The 21,660-nt window shown below is 46.4% G+C and overlaps 1 protein-coding gene across 1 annotated transcript in view; it reads left to right on the top strand.

Moving 5' to 3' along the window:
* Positions 1-21,660, top strand: part of LOC126267456 (LIM/homeobox protein Lhx9-like) — a 461,415-nt gene that overhangs the window by 346,708 nt on the left and 93,047 nt on the right. The window contains exons 3-5 of the mRNA XM_049972725.1: positions 7,891-8,134; positions 8,225-8,281; positions 8,387-8,537. Coding sequence (XP_049828682.1) covers positions 7,891-8,134; positions 8,225-8,281; positions 8,387-8,537 — 452 coding nt within the window. The remainder of the gene's footprint in view (positions 1-7,890; positions 8,135-8,224; positions 8,282-8,386; positions 8,538-21,660) is intronic.

Below are 21,660 nucleotides of genomic sequence, written 5' to 3'. Positions count from 1 at the left end.
ATTATCTTTTCTGTTCTGTGCGTACACGTTATTATCTTAATTTAACTCATTATATTGACGTTTTATTAGTCTAAAACGAATGCGAATAGTTTTGAGAGATTGTCAATAAGAAAACAATAGTAGAATTGCTAAAATTTCACCCTCACGAAATGCATTTTATACGCGTGTTAGAGCCGTCAGTTAGCATGATTATAAGTGACTGCAGCCCAAGGATGTGAAGATATGTATCGTAAGGTGGAAACTACTGTTGGCAGTTTCTGTACCGTCGTACTATATAGTACTACTTAGCGGAGACACTGGTAAAAGAAATTCTCCTCCTGAACTCGGCAATAAATCACATGGGGACCTCTAAATCATTCAATTTATGCGACCTAGGTTCTTAACGCTCTTTACCTCTTCACAAACGCACAAACGTAAAACTGAGTCGAATTAAGGATGTTTGATTCTCAAATTGGCATTTGTCGGGAACAGAGCTCAGGGTTCACCCGACATAACACTGGGAACACTTAACGGCCCCAACGAAATACTTTAAATTGTTTCTTTCGTTGGAAATACAGTACAGAGCCGTTGTGGCACGTAACGTGAACGCAGCCAAAAGGTTTCGTAGAGGGTCGTAATTATATAATGTGGGTAAATTACATTTATTTCAGTAAATGCAGTTTACACGAAGTATATCGTACGGAGACAAGGAAAGCTTCATATTGTACAAACGCAGAGTTTGGATGCTCTTGTTAATGAACTGTAACTAGGTTTCTCAGTTCGAAAATGGCAACGACGGTACGTTTGAAAGCGAAGCGCCGCACTCCTACATTTGTGCGTTCAGATAGCAACAACACAGGAAAAAGACGCAGAACTCACCTTCTAGCCCCTTCTTAGGGGGCCGGAAACATTGCGCCCCGCGCCTGAGGTCAAGATGGCTGCAGAAAAAAAATTAAGAATTTATCACTGGTTAGCGTGATTCATTATCCCCGTGGTGACGTTGATAACGGACCCTCTTTCCAGAAAAGAGTGCCGCATCAACCAGCCGTCATTCCGGAGCTTGTTTATTCACTCGTGGCTAACAGCTTCATTAGTTATCAGTGATTTGTCGTCCTTTGCCTGTTGACGCTTTCTGTCGGTTGTCGCGCCACGCTTCTGGGAGGAAGCAAGCGTAAGAAACCACCAGTAACACACACACACACACACACACACACACACACACACACACACACACGCTGCAAGAGCCTTCTAAGTCTGCTGGTATTCACGGAACCGAGTCTGACTGCACTCTGGTAACGCCATGGGCTCACATTCGTAGGTATCGAGCTTCAAACTTCCATCGGACCATGCAATACAAGTTTATCCGCTCTTTCGAGCCTTAAGCCTATCTTTGGAAAGGTAGCGACGGAATTCCTCCACCATCCTCATCGTATCGGAGTTTGTGCTCCGTTAAGCATAAGGCTGCCGACGATAGCACGATAAACTCCAATGTTCCTCCCTCTGTCGCCAAGTAGAGCTTCGGTTATTCACCCTTTACTTTTACAAGCTGGTGCGAAGTTCACAGAATGTTATGCGTTTGCAAGCAGACACATCACTCTTCAACTTCTGACGAACGCAGTGTGGAATACGAAGAGATTCTTTACGTATCTGTACGTCCCATGTAGTTTCATCGGCGGAAGCCTGAGTTTCTACGTGGAAACCGATCCTATGTAGCAGGGTCGTCTCTAAGAATTTCTCCCAGTTCCGCATCTTTATCTTTGCTGCAAATAGCGTGGACATGCTCTTGTATGAATACAAACAAAAGATCTATTGTTGACATTGTATTCAATAATGTATGGATCGTAGAAAAAATGAGCTTCCTTATTTTACATTACGTTGTACCTACAGCCTGAGATTAGTACTCTGTGAGTTCCAACATAAGATTACACAGCCAATGGTCGCACTTAAGTCGTAGGTGCACTGATCTAGGTTTCGACACCTACTAAGGGTGTCTTTATCAGAATGAAATTATGATACATCGTAAAGTTACATCGCTAAAAAGCCCAGATTTCTGTGAACGTTTGGGCAGGCATTGTTGGTGATGTCTTGATTGGGCCCCATGTTCTTCCACCTACGCTCAATGGAGCACGTTATCATGATTTCATACGGTATACTCTACCTGTGCTGCTAGAGCATGTGCCTTTACAAGTACGACACAACATGTGGTTCATGCACGATGGAGCTCCTGCACATTTCAGACGAAGTGTTCGTACGCTTTTCAGCAACAAATTTGATGACCGATGGATTGGTAGAGGCGGACCAATTCCTTGGTCTCCACGCTCTCCTGACAACCCTATTGACTTTCATTTATGGGGGCATTTAAAAGCTCTTGTCTAGGCAACCCCGGTACCAAATGTAGAGACTCTTCGTGTTCGTATTGTGGACGGCTGTCATACAATACGCTATTCTCCAGGGCTGCATCAGTGCATCAGATATTCCATGCGACGGAGGGTGGATGCTTGTATCCTCACTAACGGAGGACATTTTGAACGTTTCCTGTAACAAAGTGTTTGAAGTCACGCTGGTACATTCTGTTGCTGTGTGTTTGCATTCCATGATTAATGTGATTTGAAGAGAAGTAATAAAATGAGCTCTGACATGGAAAGAAGCGTTGCGTTTCCGGACACATGCCCACATAACATATTTCCTTTCTTTGTGTGTGAGGAATGTTTCCTGAAAGTTTGGCTCTACCTTTTTGTAATATATATATATATATATATATATATATATATATATATATATATATATATATATATCAGTTCATGACATCCAGTCTTACAAATTTACTCTCTCTGTTCGACACAACGTCCAGATCATCCGCTCTCAAAACCCCGCCATCTCTCTCCCCACATCCACCACTGCTGGCGGTTCACCTCCAACTGCGCAGCGCTACGCGCTGTTCACATCCAACTGCTCAACACTAGAATATTCCAACAATGCAAACCAGCCACAGAATGCACACAGCACAGTCAGTGATTTTCATACAGAGCGCTACGTGGGGTTACCAATATAAAAACCTAAACAGCATACTTACAATTCTAAATTGCCCGCTGTACTTCGGAACGTTAAGATACAACTTGGATTCTAGTGTGAGTAGTCTATGATGCAATAAAGCACAGTAAAATGGAAATAAAGGATTTGCCTATTGTATACGTGTGGTAAGGGAAGCAGTGGTTGTGAAGGGAGTGAGACAGGGTTGTAGCCTCTCCCAGATGTTATTCAATCTGTATATTGAGCAAGCAGTGAAGGAAACAAAAGAAAAATTCGGAGTAGGTATTAGTCAATGGGGAAGAAATAAAAACGTTGGGGTTGGCCGATGACATTGTAATTCTGTCAGAGACAGCAAAGGACTTGGAAGAGCAGTTGAACGGAATGGATAGTGTCTTGAAAGGAGGACATTAGATGAACATCAACAAAAGCAAAACGAGGGTAATGGAATGTAGTCGAATTAAGTCGGGTGATGCTGAGGGAATTAGATTAGTAAATGAGACACTTACAGTAGATTTAAGTGTCAGGAAGTCGTCTCTGAAAGTATTTGTATGGAGTGTAACCATGTATGGAAGTGAAACATGGAGGATAAATAGTTTGGACAAGAACAGAATAAAAGCTTTCGAAATGTGGTGCTACAGAAGAATGCTGAAGATTAGATGGGTAGATCACATAACTAATGAGGATGTATTGAATAGGATTGGGGAGAAGAGGAGTTTGTGGTACAACTTGACAAGAAGATGGGACCGGTTGGTAGGACCTGTTCTGAGGCATCAAGGGATCACAAATTTAGCATTGATTTAGCATTGGAGGGCAGCGTGGAGGGTAAAAATCGTAGAGGGAGACCAAGAGAGGAGTACACTAAGCAGATTCAGAAGGATGTAGGTTGCAGTAAGTACTGGGAGATGAAGAAGCTTGCACAGGATAGAGTAGCATGGAGAGCTGCATCAAACCAGTCTCAGGACTGAAGACAACAACAAAAACATACGTGTGGTAAAGGAAGGATGTTTTAATATGAGTCTATCTTCACGGTTAGAGAACAGAATAGTGCTCTTTTTGCGCAGCAGGAGTGACAGCTCCCATTGGTGTATTCCTGGCGGCAGCAGGCCGGCGCGCTGCCTGTCAGATTCCGACTACTTTAAATCGGACTTTGAGCAGACCGAAAGTGAGCAGTGTCCGACAGCGAGGTGACAGGTGTGCGGAAACTGCGGTACGCGGGGGTCCTGGCTTCCAGATCGGCCAGTGGGCAGCAGCCGCAGGTTTACGAGGCAGATGGCGGCCGATAGGACGGACGTATGCAAATGCAGTCCCGAGTCGGCAGACAGCTGCTCTAAATCGCGGCGGTGGCTGTGGTGGCGGCGTGCTGCGATCGCAACCTACCTGCTGGCCGGCGGCCGCTCTGCAGGGTGCCGGCTACCTGCTACCCGCCTGACGAAACACAGGCTGGCTGCGGCGGCCGGCCGTTTCCCCCGCCTCCCTTTTCACTTCTCATTCTAATCTGACAGCCCGCCGCCGAGCCACTTCGCGTCGGAGCGGCTCTTTCATGCTTTCTCTTTGCCGTGTAACCAGCTGTTGACAGCGCGTTTACGACTGACGTGCGAACGTAATATTTCCTAATGAAGGGATACAATACTTCATAAAAAAAAAGGTAACGATGGTGATTGGAAATTAGACCACATCACTTTTGCAGCAGTTTCGAAGCTTAATAAAAATGTCTGCAACGAAGAAAAAGAGCCGGCCGGTGTGGCCGAACGGTTCTAGGCGCTTCAGTCTGCAACCGCGCGACCGCTACGGTCGGAGGTTCGAATGCTGCCTCGGGCATGGACGTGTGTGATGTCCTTAGGTTAAACTAGTTCTAAGTTCTAGGGGACTGATGACCTCAGATGTTGAGTACCATAGCGCTCAGAGCCATTTGAACAATTTTCAACAAGTAGTAGTCCACAGAATGTAATGTATAGCGAATACATAGAAAGAAGGATCCTTTATAGTATGATTATATGATAGCTGAACAAACACTGGTAGCAGTTACTGCGGTCTAAGGCGCTGCAGTCATGGACTCTTCGGCTGGTCCCGGCGGAGTTTCGAGTCCTCCGTCGGACATGAGTGTGTGTCTTTGTCCTTAGGATAATTTAGGTTAAGTAGTGTGTAAGCTTAGAGACTGATAACCTTAGTAGTTAAATCACATAAGATCTCACACACATTTGAACATTTTTAGCAACTACATCTGTAAAATATCTAGGAATATATGTGCGGAACGATTTGAAGTGGAGTGATCATATAAAATTAATTGTTGGTAAGACGGGTGCCAGACTGAGATTAATTGGGAGAGTACTTAGAAAATGTAGTCCATCAACAAAGGAGGTGGCTTACAAAACACTCTTTCGACCTATAGTTGAGTGTTGCTCATCAGTGTGGGATCCGTACCAGGTTGGGTTGACAGAGGAGATAGAGAAGATCCAAAGAAGCGCGTTTCGTCACAGGGTCATTTGGTAAGCGTGGTAGCGTTACGGAGACGTTTAGCAAACTCAAGTGGCAGACTCTGCAAGAGAGGCGCTCTGCATCAAATAGTTCCAATGGCTCTGAGCACTATGGGACTTAGCTTCTGAGGTCATCAGTCCCCTAGAACTTAGAACTACTTAAACCTAACCTAACCTAAGGACATCACACACATCCATGCCAGAGGCAGGATTCGAACCTGCGACCGTAGCGGTCTCGCGGTTCCAGATTGTGGCGCCTAGAACCGATCGGCCACTCCGGGCGACTGCGCTCTACATCGCAGTTTAACTTGCTGTCCAGGTTTCGAGAGGGTGCGTTTCTGGATGAGGAATCGAATAGATTGCTTCGCCCTACTTATACCTCCCGAGGAGATCACGAATGTAAAATTAGAGAGATTCGAGCGCGCACGGAGGCTTTCCGGCAGTCGTTGTTCCCGCGAACCATAAGCGACTTTAGCAGGAAAGGTAATGACAGTGGCACGTAAAGTGCCCCGCAGACACCGTTTGGTGCCTTGCGGAGTATAAATGTAGATGTAGGACGTAAATCCGGCGATTGCGGCGGCCACGCGGCTGCACCACTTGTGCGTGACCATCTTTCACCATATAGTGTGTTGAGATGTCTTCGAACCGCACGTGAGAGATCAGGTGGTACATCATCACGCTGAAACTTTATTTCCTGACGGACATTCAGTGGCACGTCCTCCTGTCTATCCTACTGCAAACCAGGACAAGCAACTGTTGAGACTTTTCTGTTTCCTTCAGCACAAGTGGATGAGCTAAACATCTGAATTTGAACCGTCGTACAATTTCCTTTTCTACGGCGCGTTTCCAGACATGGGTCCCTATTCAAAATATTACATATTGACTCATCTCTACAAGTCCTAGAAGTCTGTTAAGGGGGGTAGGACGTCAAACGGGCCGACTTGGAGTAGGAGAGCGGTCACAGAACATTTTATTTTCTACTGTTTATACTTTTACAAATAAATTCATAAAAATTCGTCAGCATGATCAGGAAGGATTCAGGATTCATAGCAGTGGAAGTGCAGAAACATAACAAAATAATTTTTGTAGACACGAAATTTCATCTTTTTTTTCACTTACTGTTGGTTGGAATTGTTGTTCTTCACAAGTAAGACAGATTCTTTGATGAATTTTGCACAGCATACAAACCATACTTACAGGTGTATGAAACTCTAGAATTTTCCAAATCTGTTACAAATTTTGCTAAAAATTGAGATAATTAACAACAAAATTTGTTTTTCTTTAAACATAAAGTTTAAAACGTAACAGGTCATTCATTTTTTCATAAATTAAACAGACTCTAGAGTTTCAGACAGCTGTAAGTATGGTTTGTATGCTGTGAAAAATTCATCTAACAGTCTCTCTTACTTATGAAGGAAAGTGTACCTGTAACAACAAATGCAGCCAATAGTAAGTGAAAAAATGATGAAATTTCATATCTTAACAAATTTATTTTGTTACTTTTTGAACTTCCGCTGCTACGAGTGTGAATCCTTCCTGGTCATGCTGACAAAGTTTTATGGATTTACATGTAAAATTATAGACAGTGGAAATTAAAATGTCGTGTGGTGCCTCTCCTGCTTCAAGTCGGCCCCTTTCCACCCCGAGAGAAAATTTCTTAAAAGTTTATCGGTTGGGTATCAACTTCTACACCGTATGACATCTGGAATTAGGTAAAAATACTGAAAAAATTCTCAGTGCGACAGTCTGTTCAAGAAGTCGTTGGCATGTTACTCAAGATACAAACATTTATAATATCCAAAAGGCACTCCATGCCTGTGCTCGAACAACTTACATAAGTTAAATGAAACGTATCAATCTGAAATCCTGCAGTAATTTATAAAACTAACTAAATACAGAAAAATACATTTTGTTTATCTCGGTGACGCCAGGCTTTGTTTTTTCGTTAAGTTTGAATTGATATACTGTGTTCTGGTAGCTACAATAGTCAACAAAACAACTGCAGAACAGAAGCTGTGGACTCACAGAATCGTTGCATTCCAGAGTTACAGGGAAGTGATGTTGAGCCACAGCAGATCTGAAACTGAATCCGCACGATTGTGCAGGCCAGGGTGGAAAGAGTTAAGGGAACTTCCGAACACCCTATATACATAATAAAGTTCATACGTAACCCTCGGAGCCCGACTCCTACTCACACTTGAACATTTGTTATTGTACAGTCCCTACAATGTATACAAACAGTGCACCACTGCACAGTGTTGTGGGTTCATTGGCAACATGTTTCGGTCACGCTAGTGCCTTGTGTACGTTCCCTGCTTTCTTTCCGATTTGTTTGTGACACTGATTTGAAATGTGCGACCGTCTCGCCGTCGCAGCTGCCTAGCTTACGCGCCTTCTCTGCCGGCAGGCTGTTCGGCGTGCGGCGGTGCGCCCGCTGCCGCGCTGCCATCCTGCCCACGGAGCTGGTGCTGCGCGCCCGCGACCTCGTCTTCCACGTGCACTGCTTCAAATGCGCCGCGTGCGACGCGCTGCTCACCAAGGGCGACCACTACGGGATGCGCGACGCGGCCGTCTTCTGCCGGCTGCACTACGAGCTGCGCTGCGAGGCGCCGCCCGCGCCCGCGGCCGCGCCCGCCCCCGGCCCGCTGCCGGCGCCGCCCCCGCACTTCGCGCCGCCCGCCTGCGCGGCCCCTCCGCCGCCGCCGCCACCGCCGCCCCCGCCCCCGCCGCCGACGCAGCAGCCGCCCTTCCCGTCGCCCGAGTTCCTGCCGCACCCCCACCCCCACCCCCACCACCACGGCCACGCTCACCCCCACACGCACACACACGTCCACCCCCACCCCCACCCGCACGCGCACCACCCGCACGGCCTGGCCGGGCCGCCGCCCCTGTCCGTCCCGACGCCGCCCGCGGCGGCGCCGCCCCCCGTCCACGACCCCAGCAAGCTCGGCTTCTTCAACGGCGGCGGGGGCGGCGGCGCGACGACGGCGCGCCAGAAGGGCCGGCCGCGGAAGCGCAAGACCAAAGAGCTCGAGCACATGACCGCCAGTCTCGGTGAGTACCCGCTACCCGCTACCCGTTACGTGCTGCCATTGCTGCTGCTGCAACACTTTGTGAACGCTCACTCGACACGTGTAGTCCTGCACTGAACCCTAGAGCCAGTTAACACGAGGCCCGTAAACCTACGACGTTGTTGTTGTTGTGGTCCTCAGTCCTGAGACTGGTTTGATGCAGCTCTCCATGTTACTCTATCCTGTGCAAGCTTCTTCATCTCCCATTACCCACTGCAACCTACATCCTTCTGAATCTGCTTAGTGTATTCATCTCTTGGTCTCCCTCTACGATTTTTACCCTCCACGCTACCAAAAATTTGTGATCTGTTGATGCCTCAGTTCATGTCGTACCAACCAGTCCCTTCTTCTTGTCAAGATGTGCCACAAACTCCTCTTCTCCCCAATTCTGTTCAATGCGGAGAAGTTTGTGGCACAACTTGACAAGAAGAAGGGACTGCTTGGTAAGACATGTTCTGAGACATCAAGGGATCACCAATTTAGCATTGGAGGGTAGTGTGGAGTGTAAAAATCGTAGAGGGAGACCAAGAGATAAATACACTAAGCAGATTCAAAAGGATGTAGGTTGCAGTAAGTACTGGGAGATGAAGAAGCTTGCACAGGATAGAGTAGCATGGAGAGCTGCATCAAACCAGTCAGGACTGAAGACCACAACAACAACAACAACCTCCTCATTAGCTATGTGATCTACCGATCTAATCTTCAGCATTCTTCTGTAGCACCACATTTAGAAAGCTTCAATTCTGTTCTTGTCCAAACTATTTATTGTTCATGTTTCACTTCCATACACGTCTACACTCCATACATAGCTAATCATAAAGCTTTAATTGTTAAGGCTTTGACAAATTGCCTGTTGGCTTCTGCCACGGGTTCTCATGCGGACGCTTGTTTGATAACAGCCCGAGCGGCTGGCATTCTCAGTGCTTTACTCTCCATTGCTGGTGGTGGCCTGCGGAGTCACTCATTGCAAAGGAAACCATTACAGTAATGACACTAACATTAGTAGGAAAGCGCCAAAATATGCAGGCAAATGTGCTTTACTTAAGTTTTGTATGTCATCTGGAAAAAAGGGCTCAGTGACATTACCAGGTGGTTCACTGAGTACTACTGCGCAACTGTCTGGAATGATGAAAATACAGTCCGCAGCTCGTGGTCGTGCGGTAGAGTTCTCGCTTCCCGCGCCCGGGTTCCCGGGTTCGATTCCCGGCGGGGTCAGGGATTTTCTCTGCCTCGTGATCACTGGGTGTTGTGTGATCTCTTTATCTTAGTTAGGTTTAAGTAGTTCTAAGTTCTAGGGGACTGATGACCATAGATGTTAAGTACCATAGTGCTCAGAGCCATTTTGATTAAGATACAAGTACTCAGCCATGCAATAAAAGGTAGTAGTCACCCTAACATAGACTAAGAACTTCTGTACACAACAATGATACTGTGTGCACCTCCCTATACACACATCCATGCCCGAGGCAGGATTCGAACCTGCGACCGTAGCGGTCCCGCGGTTCCAGACTGTAGCGCCTAGAACCGCTCGGCCACCTCGGTCGGCTGAGGGTTCATACCGCGGTCGCGATGCCACGGAGACTCCGAGGCTCGGGGAGAGGGAACGTTTCACATATTAGGCTCGAAAGGTGCACCCTGGTGAGAGACGTCAGTTTCACACGACATGCCTCGTCATACCGTCACTTCTCGGCCGGCAGAGTTCTTGCGCGGGCTTCTTACCGGAAGTGGAGACAGCGGCAGCGGTGAGGGCTGCCCGCGTTGTGCGCGCCCGAGGGTGACGCGGCCCGAAAAAGCGAGCGGGGGGTGGCCGCTGTCGGCCGCACACGCGCCCAGCGTGACGCGTGTGGTGGCGGCAGAAAAACACGGCAGGCGCCCTCCGTCCGCAGTGTTTGTCCAGCGGTCGGCAAGAAGTCCCGCCGTGCTCGGCAGGCCGGAAAGGAAGGAAGCCGCTGGCACGGAACGCGTGGCGTGGGCGCTGCTCTGCGGCGACCCACAGCCTGGAGTGGCGCTTGAGCCTTCATACCGCCACGGAGACTGTGCCGGCCGCGCACTCCATTCAGGGGTGGACGACATTTAACGTAACTACATAGAAGCGCCAGAGAAACTCGTATAGACAAGCGAATTCAGGTATGGAAACAGACAGAATACTGCCCTGCGGTCGGCAACGCCTAAATAAGACAAATGTCTGGCGCAGGTGTTAGATCGGTTACTGTTGCTGTAGCCGGCCGGTGTGGCCGAGTGGTTCTAGGCGCTACGGTCTGGTACGGTCGCAGGTTCGAATCCTGCCTCGGGCATGGATGTGTGTGATGTCTTTAGGTTAGTTAGGTTTAAGTAGTTGTAGGTTCTAGGGGACTGATGACCTCCGAAGTTAAGTCCCATAGTGCTCAGAGCCGCTGCTACAGTGGCAGGATATCAGGATTTAAGCTAGTCTGAACGTGTTCTATAGTCGGCACATGAGCGACGGGACACAGCATCTCCGAGGTACCGATGAACTGGGGATTTTCCATTATGACCATTTCACGAGTGTACCATTAATATTAGGAATCCGGGTAAGACGCCAAATCTCCGACATCGATGCAGCCGGAAAATGATCCTGTAAGAACGGGACCAACGACGACTCAAGAGAATCGTTCAAAGTGACAGAAGTGCCACCCTTTCGCATATTACTGCAGATTTCAAAGCTGGGCCATCAACAAGTGTGAGCGTGTGAAGCATTCAACGAAACATCATCGAAATGAGCTTTTGGAGCCGAAGGCCCACTCCTGTACTCTTGATGACTGCACGACACAAAGCTTTATGCCTCGCCTACGTCCATCGATCCATCTTTGGACTGTTGATGGCTGGTCGGATGAGTCTCGTTTCAAATTGTACTGAGCGAATGGACGTGTACGGGAATGGAGACAACCCCATGAATTCATGGACTCTGCATGTCAGCAGCGGACTGTTCAGACTGGTGGAGGCTCTGTAATGGTGTGCGGCATGTGCAGTTGGAGTGATATGGGAACCTTGATGCGTCCAGATACTACTCTGATAGGTAACCCGTACGTCTGATCACCTGCATCCATTTATGTCCATTGTGCATTCCGACGGACGTGTGCAATTCCCACAGGACAATGCGACACCCCACACATCCAGAATTGGTACAGAGTGGCTCTAGGAACACTCTTCTGTGTTTAAGCACTTCAGCTGGCCATCAAACTCTCCAGATGTGAAAATTATTCAGCAATACCTGGGATGTATTGCAAAGCGCTGTTCAGAAGAGATCCCCACCCCATCGTACTCTTACGGATTTATGAACAGCCGTGAACTATTCATGCTTTCCCCCCAGCATTACTTCAGACATTAGTCGAGTCCACGCCACGTCGTGTTGCAACCCTTCTGCGTGCTCGCGTGTCCCTACACAATATTAGGCAGGTATACAAGGTTCTTTGTCTCTTCAGTGTACGAGGGTTGACTGAAATGTAATGCCTCCACCTTTATAACTCTTCAATAGTTGGCAGCATAGGTTTGCGGCAGGTACTGGCTTGTTCCGTAGCCTCTTCTGTACAGCTCCAGCAGGCGAGACGCCTTAGTATTGAACGGTTGTGTTGTTGCAGTGTAAAGTATGGAACCCTGCGCAGACGGTCGGTCAATGCGACTTAAGGAACGTGCAGTCATTGAATTCTTGACAGCAGATGTCACCCCAAAGGAGATTCATCAGAGAATGAAAGCAGTTTATGGTGATTGTGTTGATGTGAGTACTGTGCGTTATTGGGCGAGTAAGTTTAAAGACGCTGAGGTAGGAACATATGACCTGCGTGTTAAACAAGGAGTTGGACGTCCTATGACAGCAACCACAGAGTAAAATGTTGACAGATTGATCCTGGAATATCGTCGTATCACTCAGAGAGAAGCTGCAAGCGCAATCGGCACTTCACAAGGACATGTGGGTCACATTATTGCTTTGCTTGGCTATCGGTCACCACAGCATAATTTCAGATATTGAATCTCACCACCGTACAGCGTCCTCCATACAGTCCAGATTTAGCACTGCCTGACTTCCATCTGTTCCCGACAATGAAAGGCGATCTGCATGGACATGATTATGCTTCTGACAAAGCGTTGAGAGAACTGTGAGACTGTGGTTGAGGAAACAGAGTGTCGACTTATTCCGTGGCGGCAGAAATGTATCCAAGTGGCTGGTTGGTTCAAATTGCTCTGAGCGCTATGGGACTTGACATCTGAGGTCATCAGTTGCCTAGAACTTAGAACTACTTAAACTTAACTAACCTAAGGACATCACACACATCCATGCCCGAGGCAGGATTTGAACTTGCGACCTTAGCGGTCGCGCAGTTCCAGACTGTAGCGCCTAGAACCGCACGGCCACTCTTGCCGGCCAAGTGGCTGGTGATTATGTGCAAAAGTGAATATTGGTAATTAAAGATCATATTCTTAGGATTATTTATGAGTTTGATTTATTAAAATATTCCCATCGAACCCCAGTTAACAAATGTGTAGGCAAAACTTTTAATTCAACCCTCGTAACACTTACCTTCTTTTCTTTTCTTTACGTTTTCGTGCCCGCATGTCTTTCCGGTCACCCTCAAGACCACGTCATTTTCAAAAAATTTTGGTCCGACATTGGGCGATGTCAGCAGCTGCGTTCTTTCCCAGCCTTAGTTCTTCGGGGCTGCACTTTTAACGACCGGCAGGACAACGTGATGTCTGCATAATGTCCTGTACTTCGTCACAATCACCGTTTTTATGAGTTTCTCTTTACTGCTGCAGCACCTGTTCGTAGTCTGTTGAGAGTCCTGAAAGTTTCACCACACTCCAACTGGGTATCTCTTGGCTCAACTTCTTATAGTGGGTACCATTCACAAAGGTCTTTATCCAGGCTGTTCAAGAAGCTTGTTCTCGATGTTAATTTTACTGGAAAGTTGCTCTCAGCATGTTGTGACGTCGTTTTCGTGGAAGCTGTATTTCAAGTCTCCAGTGTCATCCATTCCTGATAGTCGGATACATGGAAGAGAGAAACTAGCTACTCTCTACAGTATATTCATGGATGCAGCCTTCATAAAGCCATTTTATAAAATTTTTGCTTTGGTTTATTGAACTGTACTGCCAACAGCTTGGTACAAATATAAAATTATATATACAGATAAATCATAATAATTATGCTTTGAACAATGCATTAATGTTATTTGAATATTTGCACACAGGTTCAATAGTTATAGCTAAGAAACCCTTACATATCAACTAAAATATATGAAAATTTCGTCTGTAGGAATGGCACTGCGACTATTGATGAACACAAATAAAACAAATGTAAAAGAGAGACCTCGGGATGGGTTAGGAAATACAACTGGAGATTAGAGTGATTATGCAACAACAGGTATAATACCAAATTCCATACACACACGTTACAACATTAGGAGCTTTGTATGTTTGAGGATCCTCTTGACATACACTCCTGGAAATTGAAATAAGAACACCGTGAATTCATTGTCCCAGGAAGGGGAAACTCAGTTGGACCAGCGTTCGTGCTGGACGTGCAGACCGCGTGAGACGACGCTTCATCCAGTCCCAAACATGCTCAATGGGGGACAGATCCGGAAATCTTGCTGGCCAGGATAGTTGACTTACACCTTCTAGAGCACGTTGGGTGGCACGGGATACATGCGGACGTGCATTGTCCTGTTGGAACAGCAAATTCCCTTGCCGGTCTAGGAATGGTAGAACGATGGGTTCGATGACGGTTTGGATGTACCGTGCACTATTCAGTGTCCCCTCGACGATCACCAGAGGTGATGCAGTCCTGATTGTGGCGCTCACCTGCACGGCGCCAAACACGCATACGACCATCATTGGCACCAAGGCAGAAGCGACTCTCATCGCTGAAGACGACACGTCTCCATTCGTCCCTCCATTCACGCCTGTCGCGACACCACTAGAGGCGGGCTGCACGATGTTGGGGCGTGAGCGGAAGACGGCCTAACGGTGTGCGGGACCGTAGCCCAGCTTCATGGAGACGGTTGCGAATGGTCCTCGCCGATACCCCAGGAGCAACAGTGTCCCTAATTTGCTGGGAAGTGGCGGTGAAGGTCCCCTACGGCACTGCGTAGGATCCTATGGTCTTGGCGTGCATCCGTGCGTCGCTGCGGTCCGGTCCCAGGTCGACGGGCACGTGCACCTTCCGCCGACCACTGGCGACAACATCGATGTACTGTTGAGACCTCACGCCCCACGTGTTGAGCAATTCGGCGGTACGTCCACCCGGCCTCCCGCATGCCCACTATACGCCCTCGCTCAAAGTCCGTCAACTGCACATACGGTTCACGTCCACGCTGTCGCGGCATGCTACCAGTGTTAAAGACTGCGATGGAGCTCCGTATGCCACGGCAAACTGGCTGACACTGACGGCGGCGGTGCACAAATGCTGCGCAGCTAGCGCCATTCGACGGCCAACACCGCGGTTCCTGGTGTGTCCGCTGTGCCGTGCGTGTGATCATTGCTTGTACAGCCGTCTCGCAGTGTCCGGAGCAAGTATGGTGGGTCTGACACACCGGTGTCAATGTGTTGTTTTTTCCGTTTCCAGGAGTGTAAATGGACGAGATTTGTGTTGAACGTCCCGTCGACAACGAGGTCATTAGAGACGGAGCGCAAGCTAGGATTAGGGAAGGATGGAAATCGACCGTGCCCTTTCAAAGGACCCATCCCGGCATTTGCCTGAAGCGATTTAGGAAAATCACGGAAAACCTGAATGAGGTTGGCTGGACGTGGTCCTGAATCATCGTCCTCCTGAATGCGAGTCCAGTGTGCTAACCACTGCGCCACCGTAGTCGGTCCTTACATAACTCAGGAGCAATATGCGCACGTGAAAATAGTCAGTGATAGCAAAAATTTGCGATCATAGGTCGTTTTAATTTCCACATATTGTAAAGCAATAAATAGCTGTGCTGTTGTCTTCAAGGTGACTGTCACCCCTTAACGAATCAGGAGCATTTATTGGAAGGATCATCGTCAGTTTCACAGCGTTTTTGAAACCCAGGTAACAGGTTCAGGATAGAAAAGGATCAAACATCAACACGTGGGAGACCCATCCAGATAGTTCGTCGTTTGGTTATTTAAGAAAAACATACTCATCAACTATATTCCAGATTAATAGCAACATGAAAACCATCAGAATTATGGTGACATAAAGTGAGAAACCACTGAAATTTAACAATATAAGCGGAAGGAAACAGTATCCAATAAACACAAAGCCTCTGAGTTTATGGATAGTAAGAATGAAGTTTGAATCGTTCAGTAATTTACAAAAGTTCATGAGTTAATCCCGCTAAACTCTACAGCCTACAACCCTGGTGGCAATCGCGCAACTCAAGTATAGCTCCAAGAAATAAGACAACTACTCAACTTTTTCTAGGAATGACAGACGACGCGGCAAAGCGCTCCCGCCGCAATAACTTACCCCTCGGGGCGTTCGGCAGGATGTCGCCAAGGTAACGGCCCAGAAGTCAAGGTTGTTGCAAACACCAAAGTAGACTCGCTTGTTTTTCAATCAGCTGTGAACATAAATCACATGCGAGGCAGCATCCTCAAACAATAACAGAATATACACTCAGAAATGGTGGGCCTTACTTCAGCAATTTAAGTACAACTCGAAACAAATAGTTAAAGCCATACACCTTCACAAGGGTTTCGATCAGATCAGGGGAAACTTGCTAAGATTGACCGATATAACTGAATGGATTTTGTCGTACACAATAAATACAAACGCCTCTGTCTAGGTAAGCTGACAAGCGAGTATATGTAACTGACAAAATACAACCTCAAACACAGCAGTTGTAGGTTAGAAAAAAATACACTATACTAAATCACAATCCATAGACAGAGAAACACTTTTTAATACACTAGAAGAAATGAAGGTAGGCAATAAGACCAGAAAACTAATTCAGGAAACATTAACAAATACAAAGTCAAAAGTGAAGTTCATGGCCGAGATCTCAGAATCTTTCGAAATCAAGACAGGAGTGAGACAGGGAGATGGCCTGTCACCCATTTTATTTAACGCTGTTTTAGAGAAAATAATCAGGACGTGGGACAAAGGAGTCAATGGGGTAAAAATGGGGAGAGAGAAAAATAGAACCGTCAACATAAAATGTCTGGCCTTTGCCGACGATATAGCCATCATTACAAATGACATAAAAGAAGCCAGAGAAGCCCTAGAGATATTGCATGAAATCGCAGCCAGAACAAGACTACAAATATCATATGAAAAAACACAGTACGTGGACACAAAATCTGCAGACAGAAGCCCATTGATAACAAAGTACGGAAAAATAACACAAGTAGAAAGTTTCAAATACCTGGGAGAGATTATACAGAAAACAGGACTGAATTCAACAGCCAATGAAGAAAGGGCTACAAAACTACAAAAAGCATTCAGACTTACATGGAACCATTACAATAAAAGAAATATTTCCATCAATGCCAAATTAAGACATTACAAAACAGTAGTCTTACCTGAGGCCTTGTATGCCTCAGAAACAACAGTAATCAGAGGAAGAACTAAAATCAAGGAAATGGAAAAGCAAGAGAGGAAAATTCTGAGAAAGATCTATGGGCCAGTTCAGAGACAGGGGATCTGGATAAAGAGACCAACAAAGGAATTGTACAAACAGGCAGAGACAATTACAGACAATATCAGAAAAAGAAGGGCAAAATTCTATGGGCACATTCATAGGATGAATGAAAATAGGCTGACCAAGAAGATTTTTAACATAGTGGTGACGAATAAGGTGAAAACTAACTGGGTAAAGGAAACCATGGAAGACCTTAAAAATCTTAACATCTCTACAGAAGAAATATCAAACAGAGGAAAACACAGAGAAAAAATCAACAAACAGAAATTCGATGAACCAGCAAAAGAGGAGAAAGCAGGAAGGAAGTGGACAGAAGAGAGGAAGAAGAAGCACAGTGAATTTATGAGAGGTTTTTGGGAAGAGAAAAGAAAGAGACAAAAAAAAGTGCCATGAATTTGAAATGTACCAATTTATGTACCATATTGTCATTGTGATTAATGATTGTGTTTTAACGCTCTCCTCAATGGGGAATTAACGATAATAATAATAAAATCACAATTAAATTTCAAATTCATACCCAGTACCTGATACAGTAGGATGACATTGCCACCGGGTACAGTGCCACTACCGGTGTTTCCACTTCAGTTTATAACATTGCAAGCGGGTGCATACAAGCTGTTCACCAATTAACAGAGTCACGTGGCTTCAAAGAAGACGAACTAACAACCACTGGCCATTCTCAAGCCAAGGCACACTGCAGAACAAACAAATACATATTACTCACTGAAAAAGGCACAATAATATTGCCCCGATTTTAATTTAAACAATAAAACCACTGGGCTACAATGCCAATAGGCAGTATGTTACGGTGCACCCTCCCCACCATCAAATATCCTTTTCACTCCTTTTCAAATAACAGAAGGAGGTCCCCATCACCAGAGATCCAGAGCACGACCTTCGTCGCCTTCCTTAGCGGCTACCCCAACATTCGACAAGTGGCTCGGTGATCTGGCTGGGTGCATGCGTTGTCAAACCCAACTCGGCCCAACCAGACCCCATCGCGAGGCTCTGCTGCTCCAGCCCTCCTTCCGTCACGTGCCGCTCACAACCCAGGTGTTGACCATCGACACCGGTTCCAGAGGTAGGCAGGCCAGCAGACCGAGCCCCCATCGCTCAGTTTTTGCAGTAAGCTGTTGCGCTGAGCTTCGGAGAAACTGCAGCAAAACAGAAAGTGATTGACGTGTCTTTGATTCCTTTCACAGTCTCAGAAACGATAGTCCTTGAAACCTGCGCCAAGTGAGTTGGAGGGAGTGGCTACTACGCATTCATACCGATGGAGTTATCAGCTTCCTTCTCGCGTAAAATTTTCGAAACCGGATTACTGTTTAGACCGCAGCCAAGTACCGACCTTCGTGGCATATTGAAAGGCACCAGTCTTCTTGTCTCGGCCAGCTGCAGCATCCGTAACTTGAAATAGTCCATGCAGGATGACATTCACTTTTCACGTGTGGACAGATCGAGTCCAGTCTGGGAAGGCATGAAAAACTACAGTGACATATCAATCGTTCTGAGAACAGTAGTGTTAGGTCCCCATTTTCTGACAATGGATTTCTTCAAAATACGTATTGTTCCTCGTTGGTCCTTTCGTAACAGTTTGACTTCAGTGATTTCTATACGTCAAAGACATCTCGAGGAGGTACAGTAACAGGGAACCGCCCGTTGCAATACGAGTTCAAAGATGCTGCGATTTCTGGCGCTTATATTACAGAAAGGATTGCACATCGCAATGGCCACTCTGAAATCTGTAGCAAAATTATCTTCGTTCTTTTCCTTAGCGTTTATGCCGTCTAGTACGCGTTCTCTTACACTAGACTCGCATTCGGGAGGACGACGGTTCAATCCCGTCTCCGGCCATCCTGATTTAGGTTTTCCGTGATTTCCCTAAATCGTTTCAGGCAAATGCCGGGATGGTTCCTTTGAAAGGGCACGGCCGATTTCCTTCCCAATCCTTCCCTAACCCGAGCTTGCGCTCCGTCTCTAATGACCTCGTTGTCGACGGGACGTTAAACACTAACCACCACCACCACGCGTCCTCTTTACCAAGATTTGGAAAATTTAATTTTGTGGCCGAATACCGTTCCTGAAGCCACAGACGTTGATGTAACCAAGGGGAGGGAGGCCTGTGTGCCCTCTCTCTGTGAATGGTGTAAAATTTTCGTGTGTGAGTTTACGTGTTGTATTCTCTGAGAAAGTTGAGCAGCATCCTAGTACTTGTCCAAACGACCTTGAGAAACCGCCAAAAAGCCACACTCTGGTTGACCAGTAGACAGTCCTGCCATCATTAATCTCACCCCCCCCCTCCCCCAACCTCGACCCCCATGGATTCAATCCTGGTCCGTCCCACCTCTCTGACATGCAAGCTACCGCACTGCGACTTACGCTCTACAAGCAGGTCAGCTGAAACGTACAGCTAATTTAGTCCAAATACCCACTCACCTCCAGGATATCAGGAATTGTTACAGCTGAAATGGGGTATCCTTAATACGGCTTACATTATCAATCAAGCACACTCCCGAAGCTCTTGTCCGTTTGACATATTTCCCAATAACCATTCATAATGTGATTATAGCAGGCTTTTTGTTTGGTTATCTTGACCGGGAAGATTGACTGTTGGTCTGATTCAGTCCTCCATGCTACTCTATCCTGTATAACCCTCTTCATCTTCGAATAGCAACCTACATCCTTCTGAATCTGCTGACTGTATTCATCTCTTCGCCTCCATGTGGCCCACTAAACGATCCATTCTTCTAGTCAAGTTGTGCCACAGATTTCTTGTCGCCCGGATTTCATTCAGTACCTCCTCATCTGTTGTGCAGCACCAAGTTTCAGAAAGCTCTGTTCTCTTCTTCCCTGAACTGTTTATCGTCCATATTTCACTTACATGTGTGGCTACACTCTGGACAAAAACCTTCAGGAAAGATTTACTAACACCTAAATCTACATTCGATGTTAATAAATTTCTCTTATGCAGCAACACTTTTATTCCACTACAAGTATACATTTTATATTCTTTCTGCTTCTACCATTATTGGTTATTTTGCTGCCCAAATAGCAAAACCTACCCACTAATCCAGGTACCTCGTTTCCTAAATTAATTCCCTCAGCATCACCTTATTTAATTCGACTACATTCCATTATCCTTTCGTTGCTTTCATTGATGTTCATCTTACGTCCTCCATTCAAGATGCTGTCCATTCCGTTTATTTGCTCTTCCAAGCCCTTTGCTGTCCCTGAAAGTTTTTATTTCTTCTCCTTGAACTTTAATTCCTACTCCAAATTTTTCTTTGGTTTCCTTTTACTGCTTGTTCAGTGTACACATTAAATGACATTGGGGATATGCTACAGCCCTGTTTCGCTCCCTTCTCAATCATTACTTCCTTTTCATCCGCCTGACCTCATATAACTGCCGTCTGATTTCTGTACAAGTTATTTAGTCTTTGGCTTCCTGTATTTTACCCATGCTACCTTCAGAATTTGAAAAGAGAGCACTCCACTCAACACTGTCAAAACCTTCTCTAAGTCTACATATGCTGTAAACATAGGTTTGCCTTTCTTACCTTCTCTACAAGTCTCATTGACAGTTGTGCCTGGTAAAAGTGTAAAATGTAGTTGTTCCTCTTTCTGACAAATACATAGGTGTGAGGTATTTTGTGTGTCCTCTTTGACTCTGGGGCAGGAGCATTCAAATCTCAAAGCGTCTCGGGAGATAATCTATAGGAAGAACGAGGGATGTGCAACTTGACGTTTTCTGATTTGTGAGTGCCATTTATGGTGAGTGGTCACGCGCAAGGTCGCGGCTTCTCACAGATAAAACTTCTGGGCCAACGCAGCGCTCCGCTGAGAGTTGCGAAACGCTCTAGATCTAGGCTCGATCGCAGTTTTGAACTCGTTTCCAAGCGCGGAGTCCATGGAGTACTGTTTAGGTGTAGGCCGTAATAAACTTCGCAGTCAATCGGCAGCCTTGGCCTTCGTGGTTTGTTGCAGTTTCTGTCGTTGATGGAAGCTGTTAGTAGAGACTCGTGGTTAGCTAGAAGTGTTCTTCAATGACTTTGACTGAGTTGACTGAATTCCTTCTGCAACTCACACGCAGAACGTAGCTTTTGCTGCGGTGAATCATACATTACTGGCCATTAACATTGCTACATCAAGAAGAAATGCAGATGATAAACGGGTATTCATTGGACAAATATATTATGCTAGAGCTGACATGTGATTACATTTTCAGGCAATTTGGGTGTATAGATCCTGAGAAATCAGTACCTAGAACCATCTCTGGCCGTAATAACGGCCTTGATACGTCTGGGCATTCAGTCAAACAGAGCTTGGATGGCGTGTACAGGTATAACTGCCCGTGCAGCGTGAACACGATACCACAGTTCAAGAGTAGTGACTGGCGTATTGTGACGAGCCGGTTGCTGGGCCACCATTGACCAGACTTTTCTGTTGGTGAAAGATCTGGAGAATGTGCTGGCCGGGGCA

Source organism: Schistocerca gregaria, chromosome 4 (genome assembly GCF_023897955.1).
Source record: "Schistocerca gregaria isolate iqSchGreg1 chromosome 4, iqSchGreg1.2, whole genome shotgun sequence".
Taxonomy (NCBI): domain Eukaryota; kingdom Metazoa; phylum Arthropoda; class Insecta; order Orthoptera; family Acrididae; genus Schistocerca; species Schistocerca gregaria.
Note: the sequence above shows the minus strand (reverse complement) of the source record. Positions and strands in the feature narration are given on the sequence as shown.